Raw genomic sequence first — 13,672 nt, forward strand, 5'->3', positions numbered from 1 at the left:
TTGCCAAAATTTTCTGAACCCCTCTCGACGAAGGGGATGCCCCATCAGGAAATATCACATTGCGCCCCTTTAACCGGCCAAGGGTGTACGCCCTCAGATGCGAGCCAGTCCGACCCTGTAGCGTGCATTTTGCTGCACGCGGTTTTAGATTTTAGCACCTGAGTTGATTTCAGCTCGCACATATTTACCACTATTTGCACTCTGGCCTCGCATTTCAATTTAAACTGTTTAAGTATATGTGGCAGTGCATTTTTTTCGTATGCTTTTTTCATTACCTAACTGATAACTGATATCAATTCATATACGGATAAACTTTAAACAAAGCTGACCTATTCATTAAATGCACACTTACCTTAGCAGGCAGAAGAATTATCACATAGATCCCTAATGCCAAGGGAACACTGGAGAAGGATGTAACAGAGTTTTGTGTTAACATTATTGATTCTCATCCAACAACCCAGTTACGTTTTAATGTTGATAAAAATAATACAAATGCAAGACGTAAGTCAGAAACATGCAATGTCGGGCTTAGCACGTGCTCTCTGGAAACCAAGCTCTACATTTTTCAGGACAGAAACATTTTTATCGTAATGTCGTGCTTCTATTTGTCGAGTATGCTTGATCAGCCGTTTAAGTGCCACGACAGTTACAATTGGGTCAATTTAGTAACTTTCCAGTTTCCTGCGAGACATTATAGAGGAGCCCGGAAATGGGGAAACTGCGGTAGTCATAAAAACAACGTTAAGGGGAAATGGATGATGGATGATGGAAGATGAATACTTCGAAGGTGCTGCTCAGTTAAGTAAGACGAACTGAGAGATGTGGTGTTTTTTTCAATCCCCCTTAAAAGTTTGTTTATCATGGGTATGAATTCATATTAGCTGGATAGAAAACTATGATTTTAAACGTGATCTTTAAATCGATTTTCCGCAAAATTTCTGGCGAACAAGACATTAATAAGAAATGCATCATACACAATGCCATTTATCGATGTACCTATCCCAACTTTACATCGCTATTTGTGGTCTGTCCTTACGAAACTGCCATGCATCTTATTTTCTCCTCAACTATTTTCCGTTCTTTTTGGAAAAGAGAAAACTCCAAAAAGGTGGGTCTAGTAGTGTCTATTATTCCTGCCTTGCAGCATGAACCTGCAGGTGTGCTACTTTTAGTTTTCGCACTTAATTATTTCTGTATTTATTTTACCGATTTTTAAAAGTAGAATGACTTAGTTAGAAAAGGTCGTCAAAAATACAAGAGTTTCAGTCTTTCATTTTTTTAATAAAAATTTTGATTGTACAGAGCATACACTCCCCTCCATGATAGTGTTTGACATTTAGTAAAATATATTGAATAAAAAGAAGACATTTACAAGTTTTTATGAGATTTGCTCCGATCGGTTTTTCTGATCCTCTTTGTATTATTTTCTCTTTTTAACTTATTCACTTCTCATTCACTTTATCTTATTTTAATTCATTTATATTTATTTGCATTACAAGAAAGTTTCAAGTTTACAATTTAAAATACATTTAAAATATTTGTCTGTATCTCTCGTATGCAACAGACCCATTTTGTCCAGTGAGCTGTCCTGGTGCCGGGGGTGGGGGGAGGGGGGCGCCTCCACTCCCCTTTAGCTCTATCGATGCTCCCTACCCAGGAAAAACAACTGGCACAGGCGGCGGAGCCAGAGGAGGTGTTGCAACAGCCGGCGGTATGATATTCGACGGTGGTAGAATAGGAGGACTGTAGAAGCAGTTGTTTGCAAGCACGAACTTCCTCACATTTCGGGGTTGGGTTTTGTTGACAAGGAGGTAGCACCTGCCAACGTGTTTGTCAAACTGAAAAGATAACGTTCCAATTAGCCGAGGTCATTGCACCGCGCTGGAGAATTACTTCGATGTCCCACAGATTCTGAAATATTTTGTAGCGCTATTTTTAAGAAAAAAGTCACCGCATTGAGAAAAGAAGAGTCGTGCTACCAGAAGGGCAGCAGTCGGTCATCTTTGCTCCGATTCTTGAAATCCCCGCGACCCCCGCTCAGCCTACCGTTTCAAATTTCGCGGGGATTGGAGCAAAGTCCGGCCGCTCTCACCCTACGTTTCTCTGCCGTTTCAAATTTCGCGAGGAATTAGAGGCAAGTCCGCTTCGAAAAAGTGACTATACGTGATCCTAAGGCCTAGATAGGTACACTCGGCGATTACTCGCCGCGAGTGAAAGACGAAAGCCAATGGAGAGCCTTGATTTCGATCCATTGACGTCGATATATCAAAATCAAGGCTCTCCCTCCATTGGCTTCCGTCTTTCGCTCGCGGCGATTAAACGCCATGTGTATCTAGGCCTTTACGGGAGGATCTGCCAGTTACCTCTCTGCGGGCCGATTATTGAAACTGATAGACAATGCTATAGACAAAGACGACAAAAGGGATTTGGAGGGATCCTATTGGTGGAAGCGGGTGGTGGCAATGGACATAGGAGGTAGGTAATGGACTAACTAACGGCAACCCACGAGAAACCTGACAGGTAGTCTATCATTTTCCTCCTTAGTCTATAAGAACCAATCATGTCAACAAATAGGATCGCTCTATACTCCTATGTCTTCTTTGTCTATCGCTTTGTCTATCAGTTTCAATAATCGGCCCGCTGGTAGCTATTATTCTATGGTCTCTTGTCTCAGGAGAAAACTCACCGCGAAGCACCTGCCGGGGCCGGGGTCCGGGCAGTTGGGGAGGCCTCCCGGCCTGAGGAGGCTGTACGTCTTGATCCGCCTGGCGATATGCCTGCAGCCCACCTTGCGATGGTAGTTCGAGAGAGTGGGAATGAACTGGTTCTCCTTGTAATTCTTGCACGGGTTATCCTGGTAGATGAAGATCCCGTCGACAGTGAGGGGGGAGTCGACGACGTCGTCGCTGGGGTCGGTCGGTTCCACTTCCTCCGGCTCGTCGCCCTCTTCCTTGAGCCGCTTCCCGCGCTTTCCCTTGACCCTCTTCTGAGCCGCACGCACCCCCGCCGTGCTCGGCGGCAGCGTGAAGGGCTTCCACGAACTGGGCGCTTTCGGCGGTCGCGATTTGGATTTCTTGTCCACCACGTTCCTCCCGGACGGCGGGCTCGTTACTGGGTTCGGGTTGGTGTCTGTCGCCTGTGTGTTCTGGGATGACACCCAGTCCTGGAAAAGGCAGCCAAAGCATTATTCGAGCCCATTAACAGAGCTAGAGTCCCTTTATACTGAGAGTCAAGACAACACCCCTCATGGAGTCACAAACGGGAATAAAGATTACAGAAATTGAACGTTCTTTGTAATCTTTGATCGGCCCATTCTTAAATTCCTTTCTCCGTTCCTTCTCTCATTCCGTTTGTTCATTGCCGAACCCGTAATTCCCTGGTCCATTACAGATTATAATCTTTGCAATTGGTGAAAATGTAATCTTTATTCCCGTTTGTGACACTGTGAAGGCCTAAAATACGGGAACCAATCAGAAATGGATTCACATTGCCTTGACTCTCAGTATAAAGGGACTCTAACAGAGCTAGACAAATAGGAACTGGACATATTTCTATCAAACAGATTTATGTGGAGGTGAGAAATATGGGGTGTGCTCGTTAGTTCTCTGGCCGTGAGAGTGAATGAGAATAATAAAGCGCCAGTGACGTCAGCGGCAATGATCGAGCGCGCGCGCGAGGGGGAGATCGTCGTCGAGGCGCTTTAACTCATGAGCCGTGTCCACAACGCTCTCTTGCCATGCCCGCGGCTCATATATCCCGCACTCAGTTGGTACATAGTTCCCTTTGCTCAATTTAAAATCCCGCTTTTCCAATTCTTCAAAAGGAATCACGCCCACTGACCACATTGTTTCTTATCCATCTTCAACGAGCACACCCCATGTTTCTCACCTGCACATAGTTCTGTTTCATAGAAATACGTTCAACCGGAGCGATCCTATCGTTGGAACCAGAGGCGGGCACCACTGGAAAAAAAGTTCGGTCATGTACCAAAGTTCGGTGTTCCATATCATCCAAACTACATACATAAAGTCGCTTTTATAGCGCCGCCTCGCGCTCTGCGACGCCCAATCGCCATTGCCCCCTATCCTCCCAGAGATCATCAGGCAATTGGCACCTTCTGATCTCCTCCTCCACCCCTTGTCGCCAACCTTTCACAGGACCATCCAAACTACCCTGGTAAAAATTGGCAGTAGAATCTGTGTTCCAAAATACCATAGACCTACAGCCGACTGTAAGATTTCCAGTAGCTTCTATAGCCGGCTACACAATTTCTTATAGCCTTTTATAGCCGATGGCGACTAAGCAACAGCCAGGCGATAAAGTGTATGCTAAGCGTTACTAATTACGGATGCTAGGACTTAGTGAGTTTTTGGACTACCGCTCTCTTTTTGGGCAATAGTATCTTCATTTATTTTGCGAGGAAAGCTCCGTACTTTTGATGGATGCCTGCCATTACTAATATATTACAGCGCCTTCAGTTTCGTATGATACTGTGCAATACCTCTGGTGTGAAATAGTTGCTTCAAGCGCCGTGGCAGGCGAGCAGCCAGCGCGAAACATGCATTTGCGCCTACAAACCTAACAGGGATACTTCACGCGTTGCGCAATGCGTGAAGTATCCCTGTTAGGTTTGTAGGCGCCAGTGCGTCGCTGCTCCGCTTTGTGTTAGGCTCTAATATTTTTCATCTGGTGGAGTCAGCGTTATTCAACTCATGATTTTGAAATGTTTGCACATCCTGTTTGGATTATTCTCATTTTAATTGATGAAAAAAATATGTATTAAAGGAAAATGTAATGTGTGTTTTGTAAATATTAAGGTGGTTCCGTATCAAACTTAATGATTTCCAAAGCACACGAATTTCTACACAATTTCTTATAGCCTTTTATAATCGATGGCGAAAAAGTAACAGCCAGGCGATAAAGTGTAAAGCCCGGCGATAGGAACTATAGCCCGGCTGCATAATTTTTTATCGCTTCGTATAGCTCGGCCGTATGATTTTCTCCGCATTCTGCAGCCAACTATATGATTTCCTGTAGCCTTCTATAGCCGGCTATAAGAATTCCTATGGTATTTTGAAACGCAGCTCTTATCGCCAATTTTTACCAGGGTAATTCGGTTCGTTTAACCCAACTTGTATGATAAAATGAACTAACGAGCTATGTTTGGTCATATATGCCGAACGTTCGGTTACACTAGCCGAAAGCTCAATTTGACAAACGGAATATTTGGGATGATATGGGACACAGAACGTTCGGTTCATATGACCGAATTTTTTTTTTCTTTTTCCGGTGGCAGAGACTTTGAACGGTGGGCGGATAGGAGTCCAGAGGGCGCCCCCTCCCCCCCTCCTCCCAAAAAGAAAAAAAATGTTTAATATTTTATAGCACCTAACATGTATTTTGAGTCTACTCCCTCCCGAATAATTACCATATCTAAGCGTCCTTCCTCCTACTTTCCTCCGTTTTTTCTCTTTGGTGTAGTCGCGTAGTTGCAATGAACAGAGAAGGTGGTTAATAGACTAACTAACGGCGACCCGCGAGGAACCCTATAGTTAGTCGATCATTTTACTCCTGAGTCTATAAAAACCACCATTTCAACCAATAGGATCACTTCATTTTCCTTGTGTCTTTCTTGTCTATAGCTGTATCTCGTAAGCGTAATCTTAATCAGGAGTATGGGCGAGGGCCATGAGACCAGGACCCCGCAGGGAGTCCAGTTTAATAGCACAGGTACAAACTGTCGGGAAAATTTGGGTTGGGGGTAACCGATTTCATATCGATGGTTCAAATGCGACACTACGTATCTCCATTGCGGTGTTAAAAACCTCCACTCCTAGTTTATTTGGATTGCATTTGGACGTATTTCTAGCAAACGGAACTATGTGCATTAAGACATGAGCCCTGAGACCCATAAGAATACATGCATAACAGGGTTCACGTCATAATGTACATAGTTCCGTTTAACAGAAATGCGTTCATTTTGCAAAAAGGAACCGCGAGTATTCCAATGTCGCTAAAACTGTGCAACTTTTTTTTACCTTGCAAATATAAACTGACCATCTAAATAAGTTTCATCTTTACTAGCAATAAACTATAAATTCAATACTAAAATTACCATAGTGGATTTAACGTTTTGCAAGGTTTCAGTAATTTTATTGTGCAAGCAATGTAGGCTGCACAATCTTAGCAATAATGGAATGCTCTTGGTTTCTTTTTGCCAAATGCAATCCATTTTTTCGAAGTGAAGCAAGTCAACTTTAGAGCATACCAAATATTATACTAAATGAGAAGAAAAATCAAGGAGGTTTTTAAGAAAATTCATCGACCAGTTCTCCAAGGAAAAAATAAAGTATGACTGAAAGTCCACAACTTCGCAAACGAAGATGCGTAGTTGCGTACTCTCGCACTTTAGCCATCGTTTGTGTTATAAGTCGTGTATAGTTAAAATATATATTTATACCTATAATCATTACTATGAGCTCTCTGACCCCGTAAATTGATATTTTTTGTGACAGTTCAGCAGCAGTACATGCATTCGAATGTATTCGAATACGATTCGGTATGTATTCGCTACTTTATTCATCCTCGTGTACTCGTATTTCTGAATGATTGTTAGATGTTTCAATTTAATCAATATTGGTTTTTCTACATTACGCATAAATTGTCTGGAAAAGTCAATTTTTCCTTGGAATTTCCTAGTTTTAAACAAAATCTAGATCTTTTAAAAATTCATTGCCGGCAGGAGCTAAATCAAGGTCAATTTCAGACTTAGCGCTGAAAATTTCCCAAACCATAATATTCCCAGTTTTTTTTTGTTTTTTTTTTTTTTTGGGGGGGGGGGGGGTCCGACCTGTCTAATTCTAAAGAACTGTAAGTCATTGAAACACAGTTTTGTGACCCGTTTATCACACACTTACCTTTGCAGGTAGAATAATTATCACAATGATTTCCAGTACCAAGGGAGCACCAGAGTAGGATGTGATAGAATTTCGTATGAACATTAATGTTTCGGTTTCAACTGCCCGGTCAAGTTGTTCGTGTCAAGGAAGTCAAGTGTTCGCGTACTAAAAAAATTCTAGAGACAAGTCAGAAGCACGCATATCCGTCTGAGGCCATTCTCTCTGAAAAATAGACTCTAAATTTTTCGAAACAGAAAAATTTATAATGTGATGCCACGCCTCTGTTTGTTGAGTATGCTTGATCAGCCGTTTGAACGACACAATAGTTACACTTGAGTCAATTTAATAACTTTTAAGCTTCCTGCGAGACAATATAGAGGAACTCGGTAATAAAAAATGCGTTAATTTTAATCAAAACATCAACAACATAACTTTTTTTGGGGACTCTGAAACTGAAAACACGGCATTACTGCTAATGTATTTGCTCCCTATCTTTGCATGGAGAGTTTGTCGTGATGTAGAGGTGGACTCTCAGGATAACGTGGGATATCTCCTCCATTTTGGCCTCAAGTTGAGAGCTTTTTTTGAGCTTGGAAGATGATTTCAGCGAAAACCAGTGGTACCATCGTGTTTCTCGCGAACTTTTACATAAGAATCAACAGTCAAATTGCAAATTCCTCACACATGCAACATCTCCATTGTGTGTGTTGAGTGTTGTGTGCAATTAATAGTAAGCCTGATTCTCTGCCATTAAGTCAAAGCAATACCGTTGAAGGCGCTCTGAGCAACTATTCCGCCGCAGAAGTATTGCACAGTATCAGATGAAAATGAAGGCGCACTAACGTACGTAAATGGACTGCTAAAAACCACTGCATCGAGTCCTGATTTTGTTGGAAAAATAGACTTGTGAGAGGCGACATCACCACGCCGAAAAAGAAGTGAAGTCGATTTATGAAATTTTGGATGTAAAAAGAAGTGTAAAGAAGTTTAAGAAGTGTTTAAGAAGTTTTTTCAGCATTAATAAAATGCTGAATTACCCGCTACAGCAGTTGCCGTAGGAATGCCAATATGTAAAACTAACTGCTGTGACGTTTAATTCGGCATTTCACATAAGTTTTCGCACAATTCTTTTTACATCCAGAATGTTGTAATCGACTTCACTTTTTTTTTTTCGGTACAAAAGCGACATCAACATTTGAAACTTACATCAAAACATGGAGCCTTTTTCGAAACCGGCAAAATTCATTGAAGTGTATAACGTGCGCTAAAAACTAATGCGCTTGTTCGAAATTCTCTCTCACTAAATGCGCAGTTCCGATACAATGCAACGTTGAATGGCATTACTCATTTAATTTCCCAGAAGGGGGATTCTTTTGTGAATGTGTGGTGGGAAAATATGTTTGAACGAACATAGTGATATTTTTCGCAGGATCCTGCACTGTTGAAAACTACCTGTTAATTTACTCACGTAAGCCTTCATGTTCATCTGATACTGTGCAATACCTCAGTGCTGCAATATTTGCACAAAGCGCTGCGATCCATTTTGCATAGCCTCCGAGGTCAGATCTCATTTCACGATCCTCAAATCGTCGGCACATTGAAAAAAAAATTCTCGGCATTTTTACGATGGTCCGTTGGTACCTTTATCATTTCACTTTTTTTACCAATTATTGGTAATTTTACCAAGACAGACTGGTAAGCTTACCTAAAAACCGGTATTTTTACTGTTTTTCCAGGTAAGAATACCACTTTTATTGGTAATCAATTTCCGGTAACTTTGCCATTTTATCTCGGTAATTCTACCACTATAAACAATATTGGCGTTTTTACCAAGGTCTAGTAAAATTACCGAGAAAGTTCAATAATTTTACCTAGATTTCTTGGTAAAATTACCAATTCCATAAATGGTAATTTTACTGAGAAAAAACTGGGATCAAATAGAACCCTGAATTCTTGGTAATTTTACCCTTTTCTTAGTAAATACACCGAGATTTTTTTTTTCAGTGCACTCTGACGTAAGGGCGTATCTCGATTTCCGTATGAGCTTCAGAAAGCATGGATTCACATGTGAAACGAGGCTCACGTAGAAATAGACATACGCCCCTACTTCAGCAGGCCAACGATAATAACCATGGTTCCTTCTCTGCGAAACCTTAAGGAAATGTCACGGATTTGCCCTAACCTCAAAAAAACGATTTTGAGGATAACAATCCGATTTTTCGTGAATTGTAAAAGGAATATACAGTTTATTAACGTTACATAAGGAACAAAAGGATCTATCATTGAGACTTTCTTGAATGATCCTGAAAATTATAAAGAATTTTCTTTACACAAAATACTGCAGACAAAGATGTTTGCATAATTTACGAGTAGAATCAATCTACACAGAAATTAGGAATAAAATTGTATGCTAAGTTCGGGTGAAGTTTTAGAAGCACCATATGAGTAGGCATAGCCGCCTAGAACACCCTCCATTCCCCTCAACCAAAAATTTGTTTGATATTGCTTTTAAAAATGCGCTCTGAAAAATACAAATATATCTAAGGCATATATAAGTATACAAGTACAATTGACTCTAGATAAGGTAAGAGCTAAAGCATTCCTTCATATGTTTCCTCCTCAAAATGTTCAGGATAAAATGATTCTTGTATGGAGAGGCTCTGAAATTAACTCCCCAAGCTGATCTATATAAGTTTTTATAACAGTGGAAAAAACAAGGAGGAAAAACGGGAAACGAGGTTAAAAAACACGCAATCAGATTTTTCTCAGATCTCAGCCACCACCATGTAGGGCTCAGGTTTTTCTTCGTTTTTTTAAAACTTTTTATTGTTTCCGACTGAAAATGACTCAGTTTTGAGTCGAAACGTCTTGGTTTTATTGATTGTGTATTTTTTAGCCTTGTTTCCCGTTTTTCCTCCTTGTTTTTTCCACTGTTATCGTTGTCTCGGGCTGCTCTTAAAAATTTGTATAGTTATATACAACATTACACAACTAAGTTTTTATAACTAACATGATTAAAATGCAAAAAAAAAAAAAAATAAACTAATAAATTTTGCCACTACATTCTTCATACTTGGAAGAAAATCAACGGAAAATTTGAGGCGCCAAGTTGCTTATTTTGCCTGAAAAAATGAATCAGAGAAGAAATTATACGATGTAAAATGCAGGTAGGCTATTTAGAGTTACAGCCGTTCCATTTAAAAAACGGAGTTAGATTAATGAAAAAAGGATGCGTTGAAAATAGCAGCCGTATTTGCCAATATTCTACAGTTGGCTTTTGAAAACACCAGTCAAAATGATTATATTTGAAATGAATCTAGTTGTTGCTTGGGCAAAAGTTTTCTCAGCGTAATTCTGTATGCTGCCTTCGAAAATAGCCGAGGAACGCTTAGCAAATTGCATTTTCTTTTCTACTTGTGCATTAGAGGCTCTGAAGAACATTCATTTTGTGATAAATTGACTACTTTTACTACCTATCAAGAACTACAATTTCTGACTCATTCATAGAGGCACCTATTGAAACAGTGAAACTAGAGGAACGCTGAGAGAATTCAGCTTCCTTTTCTACCCGCATGTTAGAGTCTCTCAAGTAACATTCATTTTGTATGAAATGGACTAAATTTTTCAATTAGGAGCTACAATTTCTGACTCATCCACAAGCACCTATTTGTATACATACAGGGAAACTAGAAGAGCGCTGAAAAAATTCAGCTTTCTTTTCTTCCCACACGTTAGAGTCTCTCAAGTATATTGATTTCGTCATAAATTGACTACATTTTTCAGTGAGAAACTACAATCACGAAGCTATACGTTCTGTATAGAGAAACCAGAGGAACGCTGAAATAATTCAGCTCTCTTTTCTACCCGTGTCCTGAAGTCTCTCAAATACATTAATTTTTTAAAAGCTGGACTACATTTTTCGATAAGGAATTACAATTTCTAGCTGGCTTATTCACCCTTTTTGTAAAGGGAAACTAGAGGAGCGCCGAAAGAATTCAGCTTTCCTTTCTACCCACGCGTTAGAGTCTCTCAGTACATTAATTTCTTAATATATACATATTTCAATTACAACAGTTAAATCTGTATTAACATTAGTTGAAATATGTATAGCGCCTTTATAGAGAGAGTATGGACAACTCGAAAATTTGGAGATTAGGTTTGACCAGGTCATTTTGCTCTTGGGGCCCAAAAAGACAGCCAACCTATGAACTCGAACTATCCAGTGGTACTAATTTCCGAGAGTAAGTACACCGATCAAAAATTATAAAATCATATATAAAACTTTTGTTTTGCATTCATTTTCTAAGTTTCAAAATCTTAATCCTTACAAACGCTCGTTAGCAATGCGCTTTTGGCCCTATTGATTAATCTTTCAAATGCATAGGTTGGCAGCGGCACTTTTCTGGTGATTTTCGTTTTTCACGTTGTCGCGCCTTTTTGGGCCCTAAGAGCTACAAAAATCGAGTTGTCCATTCTCTCCCTATAAAGGTACTCTACTTTGAGCGAGTTGCGGGCAGCGAGTCGCAACCTGATTGGCTACAGAGATTGCCGAACAGGGCAGAATACCTACTCGCCGCTCAAGACGCTCGTCTAGCTCGCACGTGTATCTGGGACTTTACACTTGTTCGAAACTCACTTCTAACTGACAAAGCAATTGTTGACAAGGACCCATTTCCTTAACGACTTGGGTGCATTCTGGATTCTCCATGTAATAGGCTGCTCTCACACGTAAATATGCCCCCAAAATACTAATTTCATCCCCTGGAATCAGCCCCTGAAAAATCGCAAAACAGGGAATCAGCGATTACGAATAAAATCAAAAGGAACTATATGTAATTCCCTTTGATTTAATGCGCTAACCCGGATTCCGAATTAAATCAAAAGGCGCTATCTCCACTTGACTTGACGCGCGCGCGGCGAAGCTTGGTGGAAACTTGGTGAAATTTAGTACGGGGGTATTTTTGGACGGGAAACTCGAATTTCGGGTCAAATTTTGAAAATTCAGAAATCCAAGATGGCGGACATGGCCTAAAATGCTATCTCGGCCCCTATCCAGCCGATCTTGGTGAAACTTGGTATCAGGGGGTATTTTCGGACGGGAAACTCGAATTTCGGGTCAAATTTTGAAAATTCAGAAATCCAAGATGGCGGACATGGCCTAAAATGCTATCTCGGCCCCTATCCAGCTGATCTTGGTGAAACTTGGTATCAGGGGGTATTTTCGGACGGGAAACTCGAATTTCGGGTCAAATTTTGAAAATTCAGAAATCCAAGATGGCGGACATGGCCTAAAATGCTATCTCGGCCCCTGTCCAGCTGATCTTGGTGAAACTTGGTATCAGGGGGTATTTTCGGACGGGAAACTTGAATTTCGGGTCAAATTTTAAAATTTCATAAATTCAAGATGGCGGATGTGGCCTAAAATGTTATCTCCTATTTAAACGCGCATCGCCAAAAAATCCCAGATGTCGTCCCCTGAGTGACGGTCACATATCGACCGTGCGTTCCCTCTGGCTCGATCGATGTCAGTGTGCACTGACATGGACAAGGGGCTTTTAACGAGCGAACAAATTAACGAACCCATCGGAATCACTTAATTTTCATTAAAATCACTGTTAGGTACTTTATTGGAATCGGAACAGTATTTAGAAATTCATGAGTATTAAGAGCGCGCTGGAAGGATTACGTGGTCAAAAGCGTGACCGTCACCTAGGGGTTCGTCAGGCCCCATCTTGACTTCCTCGGAGACGCGAGTTTAAATGGGAGCTCAGAATACGCAACTTCGAACTTGTTTTCCGTGGGTTAATAATGTTTCAAAAAATCGGAGAAAATTCCAGCGAACTGTGCGTACTCAATCCTCCAAAAAAATGCAAAAATTAAAAATTACTGAATAACCTCATTGTTAAAATTTTAAACTCCGATATGGCGGATGTGGCCTTCAACAATAGCTCAATGCCTGAATCGTTTGTGTGAAGTTCGGTATTAGGGGCTCAAAATGACAACAGAAACTGTTTTATTTAGATACGAAAATTTTAACATAGGTAATCAGCACATGAAGGGAATTCACGATCCGACGCTGCTAGGTAAACCACGCACCTCGACGAGGCGGTGTATTGTGAACGTACACGGAGAAAAAAACTTCGTGCGTGGGACCCGAAGTTTAGGTCATATGGATCTGTGAAGTTTTCGGATTGAGCATCTGAACACTTTCGGTCCAGCTGCTGAGGTTTTGATCACACATCTGAAACTTCAGTTCTTACATCTAAAGTACTTCGGTTTTCACATCCGAAAATTTCGGTTCTCACATCCGAAAAACTTCGGTTCTCACACCTGAAGACTTCAGACGTAAGAACTGAAGTTTCAGATGTGTGATCCGAACCTCGACAGCTAGACCTAAAGTGTTCAGATGCTCAATCCGAAAACTTCAGAGATCCATATGACCCAAACTTCGGGTCCCACGCACGAGTTTTTTTCTCCGTGTAGAGTGCCATATATTTAAAGTTTACAAACGTGGAAATTTCCACATCTCATCCACATTGGCAAGATGCAGCGGGAAAGCAGATTGAGGTTAGGTAGGTATATTTGGGCTCCCACCACCTCCGGCCTTCACAACCCGGCCCGTGCGCTTTACGCAGGTTCATTGGCGGCCATTCTAGACGTGTAGTGCGTTTGTTTAAGAAATAGATATCATTTTAAGCCACATCCGCCATCTTGGATTTCTGAATTTTCAAAATTTGACCCGAAATTCGAGTTTCCCGTCCGAAAATACTCCC

The 13,672-nt window shown here is 41.0% G+C and overlaps 1 protein-coding gene across 1 annotated transcript; it reads right to left on the reverse strand.

Moving 5' to 3' along the window:
* Positions 1–1,250: 1,250 nt before the first annotated feature.
* LOC109037555 (uncharacterized) lies at positions 1,251–9,885 on the reverse strand. Its single transcript, XM_072299025.1, has 3 exons — positions 6,918–9,885; positions 2,687–3,163; positions 1,251–1,838 (listed from the first exon to the last, which is right to left on the reverse strand). The coding sequence occupies exons 1-3, from the start codon at positions 6,999–7,001 to the stop codon at positions 1,650–1,652; spliced, it is 750 nt and encodes a 249-aa protein (XP_072155126.1). The 5' UTR covers positions 7,002–9,885; the 3' UTR covers positions 1,251–1,649.
* Positions 9,886–13,672: the final 3,787 nt, after the last annotated feature.

Source organism: Bemisia tabaci, chromosome 4 (genome assembly GCF_918797505.1).
Source record: "Bemisia tabaci chromosome 4, PGI_BMITA_v3".
Lineage (NCBI taxonomy): Eukaryota > Metazoa > Arthropoda > Insecta > Hemiptera > Aleyrodidae > Bemisia > Bemisia tabaci.